This window comes from Calidris pugnax, unplaced genomic scaffold (assembly GCF_001431845.1).
Source record: "Calidris pugnax isolate Ruff unplaced genomic scaffold, ASM143184v1 scaffold256, whole genome shotgun sequence".
NCBI classification, from domain to species: domain Eukaryota; kingdom Metazoa; phylum Chordata; class Aves; order Charadriiformes; family Scolopacidae; genus Calidris; species Calidris pugnax.
In genome coordinates, this window is record NW_015091079.1 from 451,875 (window position 1) to 471,331 (window position 19,457).

The window sequence follows — 19,457 nt, forward strand, 5'->3', positions numbered from 1 at the left end:
CACCTGGGCCCACCTCTCCAGCCTGTCCAGGTGCTTTTGAATGACATCCCATCCCTCTGGTGTATCGACAACACCACACAGCTTGGTGTCATCTGCAAACTTGCTGATGGTGCCTTTAATCCCCCTGTCTATATCATTGATAAAAATGTTAAACAGAATTGGCCCCAGCACGGACCCTTGAGGAACACCACTTGTGACTGGTCTCCATCTGGACTTTGAGCCATTGGCAGAAGGACAGATGAGGCTCTGCTGTGTAAATAAACCCCAGCTCATGTCCTAACTTCACAGCCCCGAAGCCACAGATGAGATGACAAGCGAGAGGTGGACCATGCCAGCTGGACCCAGCTGGTGTCACCCCCACGCCCAGAGAGAAGGACTGAAACCCTCAACATCCCCTTCACACGGGCGAGACAAGCGCCAGCCAACAGAGGTTTCCTTCACCACCACCAGCACTGCCCACGTGGAAGTCAGACCCAGAGAACAGCCCGGTGATAATTTGTCAGATGACTTATTGAAGCTAAAGTTATTAAAGCAATTTGTTTCGTGTGTCAGATCGTCCTTTTCCTCGCAACATCTGTTCTCCTTCAAAACCGCAGCGGCTTTCCAATTCCTCTTTGCTTCTCCCTGCAGCTCGTTCCATCTCCCAGGCTCTTCTCGGAGACTTTGGATGGGGTGTTCCACACAAAGGCAGGAAGGAACCCGGAGCCCGGGATCATCCTCGTGGAGGAAGGAGGGACGGGCGAGAGGAAACAGGAGGCTCCTCACCTTCCTGGTGACAGCCGGGTCCAGATAGCCCTTCAGCTTCTGGATGTACGTGTGCGGGGGATTCTTCACTTGAAACCTTTCCTGCAGAGGATGCAAGAATAAACATCAGCCATTTTATAACATCTTCTATATTTCCTTACCATATATATACACAAAATGCATCCACACGCTTATATATTTAAACGGTATAATAGAGTTTTATATGTATATTCCTTATATTCATAAATATATACTCTATGAATATACAATATGCATGCAAATAAAATGTATATACATTTTGAAATCTGGTATTTCTATGGGGTGCATAAAAGTATACCTTACACAGTCAGTGACAATTTTGAGTTTCAGCTAAACGTACAAAGGCAGACATCTGAAATAACAGGGTTCCCTGTTATTCCCAGGGGCACTGAGAGGAAAGAGAAGGGTTAGAAGAGCGGGCGCGTGTCCGACCAAAAGCCACCACTGCAAAAGCTGAGACACCCTTTTTATCATTTAGAAGAAGCCTAAAAACACGCTGCACAGTCTATTCATGGGAGAAGACTCATCATTTCATCATTTAGATTCCAGAAAAATGAAAGCAAGAGTAATTTCTGTTAAAAAGCACACACGAGGCTGGTCAGCTCTCCCACCAGTAATGAGGGAGACTTCGTTACCAGCCCCACCAGCCACCACACAGGAGGGATTCTGTATTCTCCACCTGCACCCTGAACTGCACCCTCAGCAGTGTGGCCAGCAGGGCAAGGGGGGGATCCAGCCACTCTGCTCTGCTCTGGGGAGACACCCCCCAGTGCTGCCTCCAGCTCTGGGGCCACCAACAGCAGAAGGACATGGAGCTGTTGGAGCGGGGCCAGTGGAGGCCATGGAGATGCTGGGAGGGCTGGAGCCCCTCTGCTGGGAGGGGGGGCTGAGAGAGTTGGGGGGTTCAGCCTGGAGAAGAGAAGGCTCCGGGGAGACCTTGGAGCCCCTTCCAGTCCCTCAAGGGGCTCCAGGAAAGCGGGGGAGGGAGTCTGGATGAGGGAGGAGAGCCCGAGGAGGAGGGGGAAGGGTTTGACCCTGAAAGAGGGGAGATGGAGCTGAGAGATGGGGAAGAAGTTCTTTGCTGTGAGGGTGGTGAGAGCCTGGCCCAGGTTGCCCAGAGAAGCTGTGGCTGCCCCATCCCTGGAGGGGTTGAAGGGCAGGTTGGAGGGGGCTTGGAGCAACCTGGTGTGGTGGGAGGTGTCCCTGCCAAAGCCAGAGGTTTGCAACTAGGTGATCTCCAGAGGTCCCTTCCAACCCAAACCGTTCTATGATTTGGAGGGTTTCCTTCAGCACTGGTGTCACGCAAGAGCCAGCAGAGCTGAGGGATCTCCAGCACGGTGGGAAGTGAGATGACAAACGCCACCAAGGCCACCATTCCATTTACCAGGGAACTCACCATGGAGGAAGACAGGTGCCCATGACTGTGGGCTTTACCCATGTAAAACATCTCATTCCTGCTTTCTGTCCTACACCAGCAGCGACCCTGATCTCCCTTCCCCATCCCACCCTCTGCTTCTCCAGCACCAAGAAATTCCCACCTTCCTTCAAGACTTGTTTCTCCCCGAAGGTTTCCCAACGCCTAAACTTACAGGGGGCTGCTCGATCTGCCATCCAGCACCCGCCGTGCTGAGAACCCAATTCAAGATTTTAACAACAAATATGAGGTCTGGAAGGTTGGTATTCTGAGAGCTCCTTGAGCTTTGCTTGCTCTTTTACCAGTTTGAAATGTATCCTGCAGAGCTGCTGTGGAACAGGAGTTGTTCTGCGAGGAGTATGCGGTGTCCAAACCTGTTAAGAGCATTACCAAAAGTTCTGATACTATTTGTATCTTGGAAGAATTTGAAACTATTCTGCCCTTTCCCTTGAGGAAAGATCTCATAACAATTTCCTCCTGAAATTTCGCATTTTATAACTGATATTTGAAACCTCCCTTTATTAGGTCAGGATGCAATTTTGACTACATTATCTGAAAGTTATTTCACAATGAACGGGACGCCGCTGCCCAGTTACCAGAACGTACTGTCTGAACACCCAAAAGTTGTTCCTGTTATTGTCTTGCTTTAAAAAAAAAAAAAAAAAAAGGAATTAATAATGCTCAGAAGGAAAAAATGAAGCCCAAGTCCTGCCCTGTGGTGCACCAGCCCCCGGCGGGGCCTCGGTGAGACAGACAGAGCCATCACCTTCCTCTTTTCCAATGGGATCTTTTTTCCACGCACCCTCACGTGGACGGGCCAAAGACAGTCCTGGAATTTGGCATTTCCTCTTTATCTATAAAACAGTTCAGGAAACACAAAGTTCTTGGTTGGCAGCTCCTCTCTGGCCAACGTGACACCAAGGGTGTCTTGCCCTGCTCCATCCCACCCAGCACCACGGCCACCAGAAGGGCTTCTTCCTGGGTGCCTGGAGCCAGTATCATCCCAGCTGGTCCCCCACAGTCCCTTTTGCACCCTCATAGTTAAATGTGCTCCTAAGTGGAACTGTTGGGAAAGACAGACACATGGGATGGATGGATGGATGGATGGATGGATGGATGGATGGAGCTACAGACAGGTTTGGAAACAGGGTGCCATGGCTCCATTGCTCGGCTTCACCAGCACAAGCAGAAACCATCAAAGGGGGATCAGCCCCAGCATCCAACTCTCTGGAAAACAGGAGCAGCAACACCCATGGATGTTGACAGGGACTTTAAAGGAATTAAAAATAAATAAATAAATAAAAGCACATAAAATCAATCAGTTAAAATAATAAGATGACAATATTCAAAGTACTGTAATTGCTAGCTCCATTTTTGCCCTTTTTACAGCCCACTGTTGGGCCAGTTTCTCAGTCAGACTTACAGCCCCCTCAGGACACTGTGGACTGTGGCCTTACAGTGAGCAGAAATACAAGTTATTTAGAAGCCAGTTCCATCCATTAACCCATTTTAAAACCTCTTCATACTGGCAGACAAACAAAAAAAGCACTTTTGCTGTAGGTGAGAATCTGGCCCATCGCAGCCTAGGAAAGAGTTATAGGGGTATCTGGACCTGGGAGACCACCATGGATTCCCATTTTCCCCCTCAACAGCTTCACAGAAGCTCCAGAGGGATTACAGCATTTGAATAACCACGTCCTTCTCTACACAAAAGCACCAAGGCAGAAGTGTTTTCACTCTGCCTCTTGATAACGGCGTCCAAATATTACTTTTTGCATCTACAGGTGGTGGAGGGAAGCGGTGGAGCACCAAGGTGAAGGTCCATTCTTGAAGATCTCAGATTTATTCTTCCCCTCTTTGGGGGTCCTCTCACTCCGATGTAGCTCTGCTGCGTGGAGTCCAATCCTCCAGAGAAACCATTTCACTCTCACGGATTTATTTCTCTTCCCAACTAATCAGCCATCATCTGCCAAAGTGACAGGAGCTTTTCCTAACTGCCAGTTTTAATATCTGGAGGCTTCAAAATGAAATGCTTCAAGAGACTCAACGAGCACATTTCATAGTCCGTGATGCAGATACTACACGGTTTTGTTTGTTTTCTTAAAACCTAGCTGTAATTATGCATTTATCTAATAACCTCCACAATGACTTCATTAAAATAGATGCTGCTCATTATGGTGTAGTGGAATTACTTGGGTTGAAGGACTTTTAAAGACATTATCCGTGAACAGCAGACACCAGCAATGCTCTTCTCTGACTGGTGGCCATGAACCACTTCTTGTAAATATTTACTAGTCCTGGAAACACTTTTATAGGCCCTTAAAGTGTGGGGTTTTTTTGCTTTGGAAAGCCATGAGGGATTAGCCTTTAAAATTGCCCTTTCCTGGCTATGATTAGTGTCTGGGTTTATCCAGCTTTGACTGTTTTATATTAGAATCACAGAATCACAGATTGATATGGGGCTGGAAGGGACCTCTGGAGATCATCTGGTCCAGCCTCCCTGCCAGAGCAGGTCCACCCAGAGCAGGTTGCACAGGAACATGTTCAGGCAGGTTTGGAATGTCTCCAGAGATGGAGACTCCAAGCTGAGAGAACCAGGGCCAGGTGCTGGGCAGGGAGGGGAGCCCCAGGGCTCCCCAACGCCTCCGGGACACCCTGAAGGTCTGCTCACAGCCACCATCCTCCCAAAAACCACAGATGCTCTGCCACATTTCACAGGGGTGGGAAGACACCGTGTTCGTTGGACCAGAGGGATCATATTTGGGAATTTCACTTGCCATGAATGCTGTGAGAGGGCAAGTCGGCCACTCCAGGGTCTTCTCAAGGCCCCCCTGGTCCTTCTTGAGGGCATCACATCCCTGGAGAGACAAAGAGGCTCCCCAGCTAACACTGAGGCACCACTGTTCACGCATAATCCACGTGCCCTAGATACTGTAAATAAGGAGTTAAAAACGTGGCTTTTTCCTGTCTGCTCCTCCTCTCAGCTCCTGGCAATTCCCAACCACTCACTGGCCAAATCTGCTTTCAAAATAAGAATTTATACGGCAAAGGATTTAACGCTATTAGAAGGAGGCGGCTGGGGATTTTTACCACACACATATAAAGTTCAAAATCTGGTTTTGAGTCTCCCAAACTTCTCTGGAGCTCAAAGCGTGACATCACGACTGGGACAGGGTGGCTTCCCCTCCCTCTCGCCCCAGGACCGGCCCCGTTCAGACACAACAAAGTTAATAAATCCCAAAGAAACCAGTTTTATCTCCGCTACGTGACTCACACAAGCACCAGGGCTATCTCCAGCCCTGAGAGGAGAAAGGCACAGACCAGCAATAACTCGGCCCTGCCTCCGTCAGCCACCTCGAAAGCAAACCAACTTCATTTCCCAAGGATAAAAGGCCCTTTATTAGGTGAAAAATTGCTGAGGCTGTGAGGCAGAAGGCCAGAGAAGCACACACGAGGAGACAGCAGCACCGGACCGAAGAGCAGTGAGATGTCCTGGTCCCCAGCACCTCCCTTCAGGGGAATAAATGATGAGGAATCAGGGGAAAAGCTCCAACGTGGGAGCACAACCCCTCTCCCGTGCTTCTGTGACCAGCAATCTCCAGAATTAGCACTTGATTTTCCTGATGGATACCGAAAAAAAATGGGGACTGGGGGTGGCTTTACTTCAGCAGCAAAGAGGAACTGCCGGATTTCTGCATTTCCTCTTCCACATGATCCTACAAAGAACTCGACACATCTTGTGTCCACCCAAATCTGGAAAACCTATTAATTCCATAACCAGGAAATTGTGGCTTTTCCAGAGATCTTTTGCTTCCAAAAACCATTCAGGACATTTTCTGCATTAGTGACATATGTTATTATTATTATTACCCTTGCTTAGCTGTTTGATTCTCAGGATTTATATACGTTAGGGGAGCACACAGCACGTCCGGCTGGGTACCAGAAGCCCCAGCAGGCACTCAGAGAACCACAGAATCATACAACCATGGAATGGTTTGGGTTGGAAGGGACCTTAAAGACCATCTCTTCCACCCCCTGCCCTGGGCAGGGACACCTCCCACCACACCAGGTTGCTCCAAGCCCCCTCCAACCTGCTCTTCAACCCCTCCAGGGATGGGGCAGCCACAGCTTCTCGGGCCAACCTGGGCCAGGCTCTCACCACCCTCACACCAAAGAACTTCTTCCCCACATCTCAGCTCCATCTCCCCTCTTTCAAGGTCAAACCGTTGCCATCCCTCCATCACATTTCTGGGGAGGGGTTTGGGCCTCACCTGAGATATTTGGGTCAAATGACCTCCCAGCATCCCCACCAAACCCTGATACTCGCTCAGTCCCCTCCACCGGTCGCCACCTGTCCCCTTCTTCACCACCCACCCACCACGAGGCAGGGTGACCTCGTTTTAGGTGTAATCACCCCCAAGACAGGCACAGAGGAGCCTGAGCCCCCCTGGAAGCAAAGCTGAGTGTGGGACAGGACCCCCAGCCAGGAGAAACCCACCACCATCCAGGTGAGCTCCAGGCTGGCCACCAGCCTCTGAAACAGCCAGCACCTGCCTTCATTTGGAGTTTCATTTGGAGAGAGAGTTCTACAACCACCTCCGTGAGGATGAGGAAAGGGAGAGAGTTCTACAACCACCTCCGTGAGGATATTTTAGATGTAAACCTCATGACTTTCATTTTAGGTCTCTTAATTCATTATTTCCCACGCACACCTCCAGCATCTCCAAAGGTGAGGACAAGGTGATGCCCCTGCCACGATTTGCCATTAGAGGGCAATGAAGAACTTTGCAAGATGTCCCCAACCTCTTCTCTCAACAACCATGTCCCCTCATTAACACCTCAGGCAGACGAATGGATGAAGAGGCCTCCAGGACACCAGGCTCTCCATGCCTGGAAATGGTATCCCCTTCCCTGCCCGGATCCTTCCCATCTCACCCCCCAGATGACCACTGCTTGGCCCTCTCCAGGATGGGCAACAGGTCTATTGGCTTTGCTGCTCTTCTCCTTGTACCCTGAGCCAGAGAGGTGGGGAGCAAGCTCTCAGGACACCAGCAGCGACGCTTAGATGACTTCCAAAGTTTATAGACAAAGGAACAGGATGAGTGTCCCACAACCAGCCCAGCAACCCCTACAACAATTCACTACACCATCATTATTATCATTATCATTATGATCACCATGAGATTGGTAGCTCCCCACTTTCATTAATCACACTTGTACGAAAGTGAGAGTTCCCTTTTGGGAGCCACATTCTCTCCCCATAACATTCTCAAAATATGTCATCAGAAAAATGGGCCAGGGTCTGCTGAACAGACTGTTCAGTAAATACCATTTAAGGGCAATCTCTGGACCTTATTTTGCTTTCTTACAAAAGCTGAAAAGCAGTGCAGGAGGGTAAGAGTTAATTTCCTCAAGCTGTCACATTAATTTACATCCTCAGTGCTTCACTGAGCAAAAAAACCAGGCAAAAACGGTGTAATGAGTGATACCAACAGAAAACAGCAGTCAAAATCTGCATCCAGGCTTTAAACATACATTCTGTAAAAAATCTATTCCTGGCAGTTCTTTCAGTACGCACATTCATTATGTGGACAGATATAAATATTTCACACCCCATCTGCTGTATCATGGTGCTGCACAGACACCTGCTTCACAACGCTGTGAGTTACAGGGGCTGGCGAGGACCCACCAGGGCAGCCAGGGACCTGCGACACGTCCCAGGATCACAGAATGGTCAGGGCTGGCAGGGACCTCTGGAGATCATCTCCTCCAACCCCCTGCCAGAGCAGGTCCACCCAGAGCAGGTCCCACAGGAACATAGAATCATAGAATGGTTTGGGTTGGAAGGGACCTCAAAGATCATCAAGTTCCAACCCCCCTGCCCTGGGCAGGGACACCTCCCACTAGAGCAGGTTGCTCAAGGCCCCATCCAGCCTGGCCTTGAACACTTCCAGGGATGGGGCATCCATGGCCAGGTGGGGTTTGAATGTCTCCAGAGAAGGAGACTCCACCACCTCTCTGGGCAGCCTCTGCCAGGGCTCTGACACCCTCACAGCAAAGAAGTTCCTCCTCATGTTTAGGTGGAACTTCCTATGTTCAAGTTTGTGCCCATTTCCTCTTGTCCTGTCACTGAAAAAAGACTGGCCCCATCCTCCTGACACCCACCCTTGAAGTATTTATAGGTGTTGATCAGATCCCCCCTCAGTCTTCTCTTCTCCAGACTAAAAAGCCCCAAGTCCCTCAGCCTTTCCTCATCAGAGAGATGTTCTAGTCCCCTCATCATCTTTGTAGCCCTCTGCTGTCCCCTCTCCAGCAGCTCCCTGCCCTTCTGGCTTCCAGACCTGCTCCTTCTCTCTGAGTGATGGGAAGCAGACTCATCCCAACCTGGGGGTGGACCCGGGGTTGTGCAAGGAGCTATTAAGAGACGCGATTGCTGCAGATTGCGAATTTCCTTCGCCGCGTTTCCATCTGCTGGTCCCTCCTCTCTGGCTGCTGAGGCCAGGAGTGATTCAGCAGCAGCTGTGCTTTGCCTGGGGTGGATCCGCTCCCAGGTCGGATTTTGCCCAACGAGGCTCTGATCTGAATATTCCTGCCTGTCCCACTGCCGAGGAGGTGCAAACAGAGCCCACGGACTCCGGCACGGAGCTCACCCTTCCATCCCCACGCTCCGAGTGGGCACAAACATCCATGAAACAAATCACTTACAGCACATTAAGCAATTTGTTCGGTGTCTCACTAAACTGAAACTTTAAATAGCTCAACGCTTTTGGTTTTCTGCACCAGGAGAATACTCCTGGAAAAAAAACAAAAAAGCAAGTTATCCTGTATTCAGCTTTACTATAAGGTAAGTGGATTTTATCAGAGGGTCTGTCACTGTCATAGCTGAATAGGAAATGTCTCACAAATCATAGAATCACAGAATAGTCTGGGTTGGAAGAGACCTCAAAGACCATCTCATTCCACCCCCTGCCCTGGGCAGGGACACCTCCCACCACACCACGTTGCTCCAAGCCCCCTCCAACCTGCCCTTCAACCCCTCCAGGGATGGGGCAGCCACAGCTTCTCGGGCCAACCTGGGCCAGGCTCTCACCACCCTCACACCAAAGAACTTCTTCCCCACAGCTCAGCTCCATCTCCCCTCTTTCAGGGTCAAACCCTTCCTCCTCCTCCTAGGGCTCCCCTCCCTCATCCAGAGTCCCTCCCCATCTCTCCTGGAGCCCCTTGAGGGACTTGAAGGGGCTCCAAGGTCTCCCTGGAGCCTTCTCTTCTCCAGGCTGAACAGCTCTGAAGCCCCGTCCAACCTGGCCTTGAACACATCCAGGGAAGACCTACCAATTTATTAAAATTTTCCTGACCTTGCAGCATGACTGTACCTTCTGCCAAATTCTTATTCTGTGTTTACATTTCACAGAAACATCCTACTTTCTCAGTCCTGGATCAATTATTTTCATTAACGATTACTTTTGAAGTTCAGGGCAGACCCTGCTTTTGCTCACCAATGCCCACCCCAGCTCTTGCACGCTTCCCTCTCTCTAAAGAATGCAGTTTCTGTTCATTTGTCAGGGGGGAGACAACCTGTTAATCGCTGTGTATTGCTGCCCAGCCTGTACGCCCGAGCAGAGCTCACACACCAAGATGCCTCAGCATATGGTGCTGCTTAATCCGAGGTTGTTGTTTGAGCTCTGGAGGGGAAGAGGAGTTCAGGCTCCATCACCCCTTCCCTCTCCCCGAAGGCCATGGCTACCACCAGCTGCCACAAGGGCTGGTGAGGTGGGAAGGCAAATACTCCCTGGATGGAGAGTGTTCTTTCCTCTTTCCTGGATATTAGGAAAAATTTTTTCACTGAAAGGGTTATCAGGCATTGGAATGGGCTGCCCAGGGAGGTGGTTGAGGCCCCATCCCTGGAGGTGTTCAAAAGAGGGGTTGATGCAGTGCTGGGAGGTATGGTTTAGGGATGGTGATGCTTCTTGTTTGTTGTGTGGGTGTCTATTTTTGTCAAAGTTAGGTTGACGGTTGGACAAGATGATCTTTGAGGTCCCTTCCAACCTAGAAGGTTCTGTGATTCTGTGATTCTTACATGGGTCAAGACAGCCCAAAATCAAAGAGCTGGCCAAAAGGTGACTGAAGATCAGTCTCCTCCAGCCCCTGGCAAAATAAGCAGCGTTCACTGCCCAGGGGAAGCAGGCACAGGGGTGATGGTAACGTCAGAGGGGAAAGAAATACCGCTCTATGGCAAAAAAGAGAATTATTGTTACAAAGCTTCTATGAGCTCTTAGCAATGATGGAGTAGGACACCAAAGAAATGAGTGTTTGAATGTCCCTGAGTACGTGGCGTCCACAGGGAGCCTGGGGACACTGCTGATGGAACCCAGGTCTGCCAAAAGCCCCCCCGGCCACCCTCACCTGGTCACAGATGAGCTCCCACTTCTTCTCGTTGTCATACTGTCGCAGGAGCCGGGCTTTGTCAGGTGGCAAGTTCATGGCATTCTGTGGAGAAAGAGAGAGCAAACGTGAGGGACCGCAGAGGGCTGGGGCTCCGGGGGAGTCAGGCATGAGCAAACCAAGGCAACGGGGCTGCGGTCGCTCTAATTGTTTTATGAGAGTTCCTGTTGACAGGGTTATTCAGAAACATTCCCTCTAAATGCTGTCTTTGGCCCCAAAAAGCACCAGTGAATCACAAGGCAGGGCTCGGTGCTGGGACACAGGAGGAGGTCCCTCCAAACCACCTCCATCCAGACAGGAGGACAGGACTTCCCCGGCCGTGGCAACCACCTTCCAGCCCTGAGGGGTCCCCGTGGTCCACCACATCCCCTTCATCATCCTCTCTTCCCAGCACACTCATACGGGAACACACACTCCAGCTGCAGGAGGCCGCTTCCCTCCAAACAAGATCTTGAGATGAAATAAAAACTTCATTTTATTTCAGCAGCAGGACGCTATTCAGGTTGCTAAATGTCACCGCGTGCCACCTTATCTGGGCAACACAGCTCCCAGAGGTGGGACTGCCGCGGCCTGTCCTGACGTCGTGCTCCTTGTACACGCAAAGATAACGATCCTGAGAGAGAGGATCATGAATGACAACCTGATAAACCGAGTGGGAAGGCAGGGGAGAGGCAGCAATTAGATGATGCCTATCGTTTGCTGGCTCCTTTGATGTCAGAGGAGATATCTTTCCAGAGCCAATTGTCTCGGGTAGGGCGGCCACTCGCTCCCAAGGCAGTTGTAAGAGCCGTGTCTCGAAACACACAGCGTAACTGTCATGCTGACGCTGCTGGAGAACCCAGGAACGCCTCAGGAGTACCCAGAAATGCCTCAGGAGACGCCAGGAATGCCCCAGGAAAACCCAGGGATGCCTCAGGAGAACTCAGAAATGCTTCAGCAGTACCCAAGGATGCTTCAGGAGAACCCAGAAATGCTTCAGGAGTACCCAGGGATGCCTCAGGAGAACCCAGGAACACCTCAGGAGAACCCAGGAATGCCTCAGGAGTATCTAGAAATGCCTCAGGTGAACCCAGAAATGCCTCAGGTGAAGCCAGGAATGCGTTGGGAAAACCCAGGAATGCCTCAGGAAAACCCAGGAACACCTCAGGAAAACCCCAGAATGCCTCAGGAGTATCCAGGAACATCTCAAGAGCTTCCCAAACACAAGCCTGCAGAGCTTCCCTATCAGCCCAGCGAGGTGAAGTGGCCGAATGAAATCCACCCGAGCACCTCTTGCTCTCCCACCTCTTGCTCTCCAGCTCGCATGTCCCCACCAGCCCCAGTTATCCCCAGTTAACCCTTCAGGACCACAAAGCTCTGGCCCATCCCGGACTGGGCTGGAAGTGTGGCTGTGCACACCTCCAGCACCGGCGGGCACTACCCTTCCAGGATTAATTGCCAAAAGGCTGCGGGAGGCACAAAAAGAGGCCAGAACCAATAATCCTGCAGCAAAAGTGTCACCAACAAACCGGTGGTTAGGTACTGGAACACTCTGCTCCAGCAGCCCCCACTTTCTTCAGAACCTGGGGAATTGGCATCTTACAGATTTTATTAAAAGCAGGCTTTTCATGAAATGTTCTGAGGAGGTGGGGATGCTCAGAAACACCCCCGGAGCTGGACTCTGCCCACCCTGGGGTCCAGACCTCCGTTTCCTCCCAAAAAGCCTGCTGGGGGGAAGGGATTGGAGGGATGTGGACAGCCCAAGCTGCCACAAACACCAGCAAGCGTTGGGGTTACCACCAGTTGTGATCAGTCCAGGCTGCTGGCACCCAAGGCTGCTCACCCTCAACGGCATGCTGCAAAATCTAAATTTAATTAAGCCCCTGGACGGGGACCGTGGGTGCCGAGGGCAATCCCTGTGATGCTGGGATGGTGAGTGTTATCTCTGATGGCACCTGGGCAAGCTTTGGGGGATGAGGGGCTGGGATGGAGCACCAAGAGGTTAATTGGAAGCGGCTGGGCATCCATGGAAAAGCTTCCCAGCACCATCCCTGGGTGGCAAAGACAAGGATTTCCCTCCTTGTATTCCGTGATGCTGGGATGGTGAGTGTTATCTCTGATGGCACCTGGGCGAGCTTTGGGGGATGAGGGATTGGGATGGAGCACCAAGAGGTTGATTGGAAGCTTCCCAGCACCGTCTCTGGGTGGCAAAGACAAGGATTTCCCTCCTTGTATTCCAGCGCTTGGAATACAAAGCAGGACTGTCTTCCCCTCTACCTCTCCAGGGCTTCCACACCTTGGTGGCCTTGCTAACTCCTTCTCAGCCTGCTCCCAGCCCCGAGGGGACACAGGGCTGCTCCTCACCCACCCTCCCAGTTGCAGTTCCAGATTTCCCTCTTCCCAGCTTTACTGGTCCAGCCCAAGCTGGAAACCCAGGTGCTCCAGGAGCAGACGTGGCATTCCTGCCCACCAGCAGGAATGTGGCTTTCTGCCTTCCCACCCGGAGGGAGCAGGTCCCCCCCTTGCCCGAGGGCATCCCCAGGAGGGCTGGTGAGATGCAACCACCACCTCCCCTCCCACCATCACAGGCAGGAACAGCAGCTCACGCACCCAACACCGACCTTCCACATCTTCAGTGGGGCAGCAAATGTCCCTCCTTACTGGGGATACTGGGGACGCCCAATGGACCCCTCCGGTGCATTTGCACCTCCTGGACCACACAGGACCACGAAGGGAGGGGAGGACAGCACGGGGCTCCAGTCGATCTCACCACCTGCACGTGGCAGATGTCCCCACCGTCGTCCCACGAGTCCTTTACCTCCCTCCACCCCAGCTGTCCAGCCCCCGCTCTCGGGGATCCCCTCCGCCGCTCTGCGGCTGCGACGACGGCTCTTCCTAAAGCTTGTTTTCCATCAGATAACACATACTCTTCCTTTTGCTCATCCGTGCTGTCATGCTGACAGTATTTATAGGCAGCGATCGTATCTGCACGCTTGAGTCTCCTCTCCCTCTCTCACCATCTCCCTTATCACTTCTACTTATCATTTTAATGCACTTCTCGGTATTTTGCCTGGGGCTTTTTCAAGCCCCATTCCTTCCTTCCAAGGATGCAGGAGTAGCTCTTAGCTACGCTCCCTCCCAGCTGTAGGCAAAGCCTGGCTGTTTACCTGCAGCACAGCCCCTTCTCAAACCCTCAACTCCTTCGAGCTGATCAGCTCAGCCCAGCGGGTGGGTGCTGGGAGAAGGAACCTGCCCCGAGACCTTTGCGGGACCCAGTCACCCCAAGAGTTCATTCATTCCCCAAACGGGGAAAACAAGAGGCAGGCAGCAGGTTCCGGTGATCTCATTTCAATGGGAATTAAACCTGAGCTCAGTTGGAGGCGACCTCCTTCCCTCTGCAATCACTGCAACTCTCTTCAGACACCCCCCCGCCCTGGTCCCATGTGGGTCCAGGTCTATGGTCTGGAATAATGCTCTATGAATAGGTCTAGGAATAAATACATCCTCTGCAACCGGGTCCCAGTCCCCACCTGTGAGCAGCGGGTGATTCGCACCCACTCCCTCCTCAGTAAGAAGTTTAAAGCAGTTTTGAGCCCTGTTTGGGTGCCAGTCCATTACCATGCCATGGACAGGAGACTGAGGGAAATGACGGTGGGTCACCCCAGCAGCCCCCCAGCCCCATCCACCATCTCTGGTGGATGCTACTTCCACGATCTAGTCTGCTGCCCCTCTGACCCCATCCCTCTGGCAGTAGGAGGGAATGCACTTGGACCAGGGCTTTCCATGCTGGCAGTGTCACTTCGACATCAACTTTTATGGTTTATACATAAATTCATTTGAATGCCTATCGGGTGAGGGGGAAGGGTTTGACCCTGCAAGAGGGGAGATGGAGCTGAGATGTGGGGAAGAACTTCTTTGGTGTGAGGGTGGTGAGAGCCTGGCCCAGGTTGCCCCGAGAAGCTGTGGCTGCCCCATCCCTGGAGGGGTTGAAGGGCAGGTTGGAGGGGGCTTGGAGCAACCTGGGCTGGTGGGAGGTGTCCCTGCCCAGGGCAGGAGGTGGCACTGGATGGGCTTTGAGGTCCCTTCAACCCAAACATTCTATGATTCTTAGCAAATGGATCAAATTGGACCCTTTTACTGGAAACTGTCGCAAGATGTTCTCACCCACAACCTGAGCCTGTTTGTTGTGCAGGTTTATTCTGTTCTTTCTCCCCATCTATGAGACATCCACCGAATGGGATCTGCTGATCCCCCGGAGCTCCCTGTCCCCAGCACACCTTCAGCAAGGCTGTACCCAATATCCCTTCTATCTTTACAAAATAACCCAGGTGTAGATCACGCCTTCTCTAAAACCCAGCCTAACGCTGCTCTTCAGCTGGTCTCACTGTTAACAACCATCCCCTGCTGGAAAACTAGTTCCTAAACCGTGATATTTTTATTTAAATGGGAAGCAATACATTTTCTTTATGTTTATGCATGGCACTGTACCAACTGGCGGCCTGAAACCCAAGTGTGCTGTATCTAGTTGCATAACCTTTAGCCGTTGCGTCAGTGGCTGTGGCACAGACGGCTACTGAGTTGGCTTGGCTTGATCTTGCCGGTTGCAAGAGTTTGGACTCCAGTTGTAACTACCCAGATGCTTTAGTAATCTGGGCTCCTCGTTCTCCGTGGATCAGTGAAATGACTCACAAATGTCTCCCGGCCACTTCCAGCCCTTACGACTAAGGGCTTCACACAGACCCGCATTTTTTAGTTCACTACAGGTCTATGAACTGGGATTTCTCTTTCCATCTTTACCCTAATTAGAGCTCATGATTTGAAAGCTTTTGATAGACAGGCTGAGGGAGCTGGGATTGTTCAGCCTGGAGAAGAGAAGGCTCCGGGGAGACCTTATAGCGGCCTTTCAATACCTGAAGGGTGCCTATAGAAGAGCTGGAGAAGGACTCTTTGCCAGGAGGTGTAATGATAGGACAAGGGGAAACGGTTTTAAATTGGAAGAAAAAAGATTCAGATTAGATCTCAGGAAGAAATTTTTCACTCTGAGGGTGGTGAGACACTGGAACAGGTTGCCCAGGGAAGTTGTGGATGCCCCATCCCTGGAGGGGTTCAAGGCCAGGCTGGATGGGGCTTTGAGCAACCTGCTCTGGTGGGAGGTGTCCCTGCCCAGGGCAGGGGGTTGGAACTCGATGATCTTTGAGGTCCCTTCCAACCCAAACCATTCTATGGTTCTATGATAGCGCAGCCATTCCACTCCTGATACAATCGAAGTCCCTGCTGTTGCCACAAGGGATGGCCCCACTCTCTCCTCTCCTGCCAGCTTTTCCACTCCTGATACAATCGAAATCCCTGCTGTTGCCAGAAGGGATGGCCCCACTCTCTCCTCTCCTGCCTGCATCCTCGGCCAGGTCGTCCCTTACTGTCCCCAATGTCACCACCAGCACTCAATGAGCTGGATGCCCTTTGCCAGCAGAGCAGCCTTCCATCACCTCAGGAGCAATCTCAGAATCACAGACTGGTTTGGGTGGGAAGGACAATCTCAGAATCATTGAATGGTTTGGGTGGGAAGGGACATTAAAGCCCATCCAGTGCCACCCCCTGCCCTGGGCAGGGACACCTCCCACCACACCACGTTGCTCCAAGCCCCCTCCAACCTGCCCTTCAACCCCTCCAGGGATGGGGCAGCCACAGCTTCTCGGGCCAACCTGGGCCAGGCTCTCACCACCCTCACACCAAAGAACTTCTTCCCCACAGCTCAGCTCCATCTCCCCTCTTTCAGGGTCAAACCCTTCCCCCTCCTCCTAGGGCTCCCCTCCCTCATCCAGAGTCCCTCCCCAGCTTTCCTGGAGCCCCTTGAGGGACTGGAAGGGGCTCCAAGGTCTCCCTGGAACCTTCTCTTCTCCAGGCTGAACCCCCCCAACTCTCTCAGCCTGTCCTCCCAGCAGAGGGGCTCCAGCCCTTGGATCATCTTTACGATTCTCCTCTGGACTCTGGGCTCGTACTGAATGTGATCTGGATTAAAAATAACTGCTTCTGGTCAAGCTATTTTTAATTCATGTCAGCGCCACGAGTCCAACAAGCTGCAGGGTGGCACCAACTGAGGGGCTGCCAGGACCTTCCCACAGCTCCCGTGCTGGACCACGTAAGTAGCCATGATACGACCTCCCCGTGTTTGGGGTTTTCTCCTCTTTGCACCCTGTCATCCCCCCACCCCGGGTCACCCAGCCCTGCATAAAACACCGATGCTCCAGCCCACACCAAGCACCTGGGCCCAGGTGAGCTCCAGAGCTTCGCTCCACTCCCACGGACCCACAGCCTCAGGAAATGAGTCCCACTTTCCTCACCATCCTGCGAATTTCCACTACGTCACACCGCTTCTAGGGCTGAAGAGGAGGAAAAAAAAAAGAAAAAACCTCAGCAGACCTCTGGCAAGTCATCCTGCCCCCATGTCTGCGAGGCCGTAGGAAATGGGTGCCTCCTTTACAGCCTCCCAGTGAGGTTTCCGACTCCTCAGAAACACCCAAAAACACAAATCCGGAGCACCGCGCTCCAAAGTCTCTCCAGCTCGATCCGACACGGCATCGTGCTGTCTGCGAGGGCTGGTTTCCAATCACATTTTGGCTCCAGAAACACATAACTTCTCTTTTTTTTCCCCACAAAATTCCAAAGTTATTCATGTCTACTGCTACGTGCCAAACGATATAGGTAAGGTTTCCATTCCGTTTGCTCCGGGTTGGCATTATACAGCTAGAACTGAAATTAATCACATTAGCAGATGGAAAAGTGGGGGAAATACTAGCAGACCTACAAAATATTAAATTGCCTAAGAGTTAAAAATAAAACCAGCAGCGCATCAAGGAAATATATGTATTTTTAACCTACGGAACCAAGCCCGGCCCCATCCCAACTGGCAGCCCTGAGAGCGTCTCCGAAGCACGGGGCCAGAGGAGTCGGTGACGGCGCTGGGTCCCGGCCCCCCTGGGGATGTAGCCTCATCCCAAGGAGATGATTTCAGCCGTCCCGGTGCGAGAGCAGCAATTCCAGCACGGGGCAGGAAAATGCTGGTGTTTCCCACATGGCAGGGTTATCTACTGGCTATGAGCAGCTGGAGGACACTGGCACAACCTCAGCTTTTCACTCCACGTGCTACCCTCCAGAAGGAAAAGAGCAGGTAGACAATAGGACGACCACGAGGCAGCAATGTGCTCTTGTGGCCAAGAAGGCCAATGGCATCCTGGGGGGCATCAGGAAGAGCGTGGCCAGCAGGTAGAGGGAGGTCATCCTGCCCCTCTGCTCTGCCCTGGGGAGGCCCCATCTGGAGCACTGGGACCAGTTCTGGGTTCCCCAGTTCCAGAAGGACAGGGAACTGCTGGAGAGGGTCCAGCAGAGGCTACAAAGATGATGAGGGGCCTGGAGCATCTCTCTGATGAGGAAAGGCTGAGGGACTTGGGTCTGTTTAGTCTGGAGAAGAGAAGACTGAGGGGGAATTTGATCAATGCCTATAAATACTGAAAGGGTGGGTGTCAGGAGGATGGGGCCAGGCTTTTTTCAGTGGGGCCCAGGGACAGGACAAGAGGAAATGGGCAAAACTTGAACATAAGAAGTTCTACCTAAACCTGAGGAGGAACTTCTTTGCTGTGAGGGTGGCAGAGCCCTGGCAGAGGCTGCCCAGAGAGGTGGTGGAGTCTCCTTCTCTGGAGACATTCAAACCCACCTGGACACGTTCCTGTGGAACCTGCTCTGGGTGGACCTGCTCTTGCAGGGGGTTGGACTGGATGATCCCCAGAGGTCCCTTCCAGCCCATATCAATCTGTGATTCTGTGAAAGAGCAGCTTTATGTAAAGCCTCATTGCTTAGAGCTGAACTATTCCGTAACTCAAGGTAAAAGCTGTGGATGGCACTTCCCTGCCCTCTCCAAAACTGACCAAATTTTGTGCCTCCTACTATATCCACAACCATCTCACCTCTGTCCTCCAGAAGCCTCCATAGAAAAGCAGTTTCAAATTGGGTTTTGAGCCGACAGAGCATCTGAATTCACTATGGAAACTGCGTAGCCTCCGTTTCCAGGTTTTTTGGCACCAAAATCTACTTTTGTAGACCCATTTGCAGGAGTTGGGCACCGTCGCCACAGCGTTTGGCCTTGGACCTGCCCCTTGGGGCTCTACAAGGTGGCCCCGTCCATGGAAAAGGAGAGCATCGGCTTGGCCTATGGAGCCACTGGTGGCCACAGGTGGTGGCCCTGGGCCTTGAAGACAAAGTGCTCCCCCAGCACCACGTATTATTGACATTACCCAGAGAACAAGCTAAAATAGCAGCTCACATGTCACCGAGGGATAAAACGCCCAACAGGCTGCGTTTATTCCCATCAAAGAAATATCCAAAACGTTCAGCAGCGTTTGCGGTGTCGCCGAGGAAAGGACCAGCCCCTAAATACAGGTTTGAACCACAGACCAGGTCACACCGGCACCAGAGCTGCAAGAAGCTGGTGGTGGGATGACTGAGCTGTACTTTTTTCTAACTTAGTCCTCGTTTTAATGAGAATTAAAAGGCTCGACGCTTTGGAAAATGTCCCGCTTTGGGCCGGACTGGCCACCGAGACAAGCAACAAGTTTAGCAGCAACTTGACTGACTCAAAAGCATAAGGATTGCTAATTAATAGCGTTAGGCTGTTGCTCTTTCTTATTAATCTTATCATCTTTAAGTCCAAATCCCTTTTATTTATGAATCATGACATGAAAGCACTAGCCACAAACACGACGGAGGCCTCCTGATCCATCTGCTCCCATGAAGGGCCCTGTGGGTGGTTATTCTCCAGGCACAGGAATATGGGACATGGCAGAGC

At 51.8% G+C, this 19,457-nt stretch overlaps 1 protein-coding gene across 1 annotated transcript in view; it reads right to left on the reverse strand.

The window, feature by feature from the left end:
* The window catches only part of LOC106896991 (formin-like protein 2), a 93,671-nt gene extending 81,198 nt beyond the window's left edge, over positions 1–12,473 (reverse strand). Inside the window, 3 exon segments of the mRNA XM_014957337.1 lie at positions 766–846; positions 10,601–10,684; positions 12,462–12,473. Coding sequence (XP_014812823.1) covers positions 766–846; positions 10,601–10,684; positions 12,462–12,473 — 177 coding nt within the window.
* Between the last annotated feature and the right edge of the window lie 6,984 nt (positions 12,474–19,457).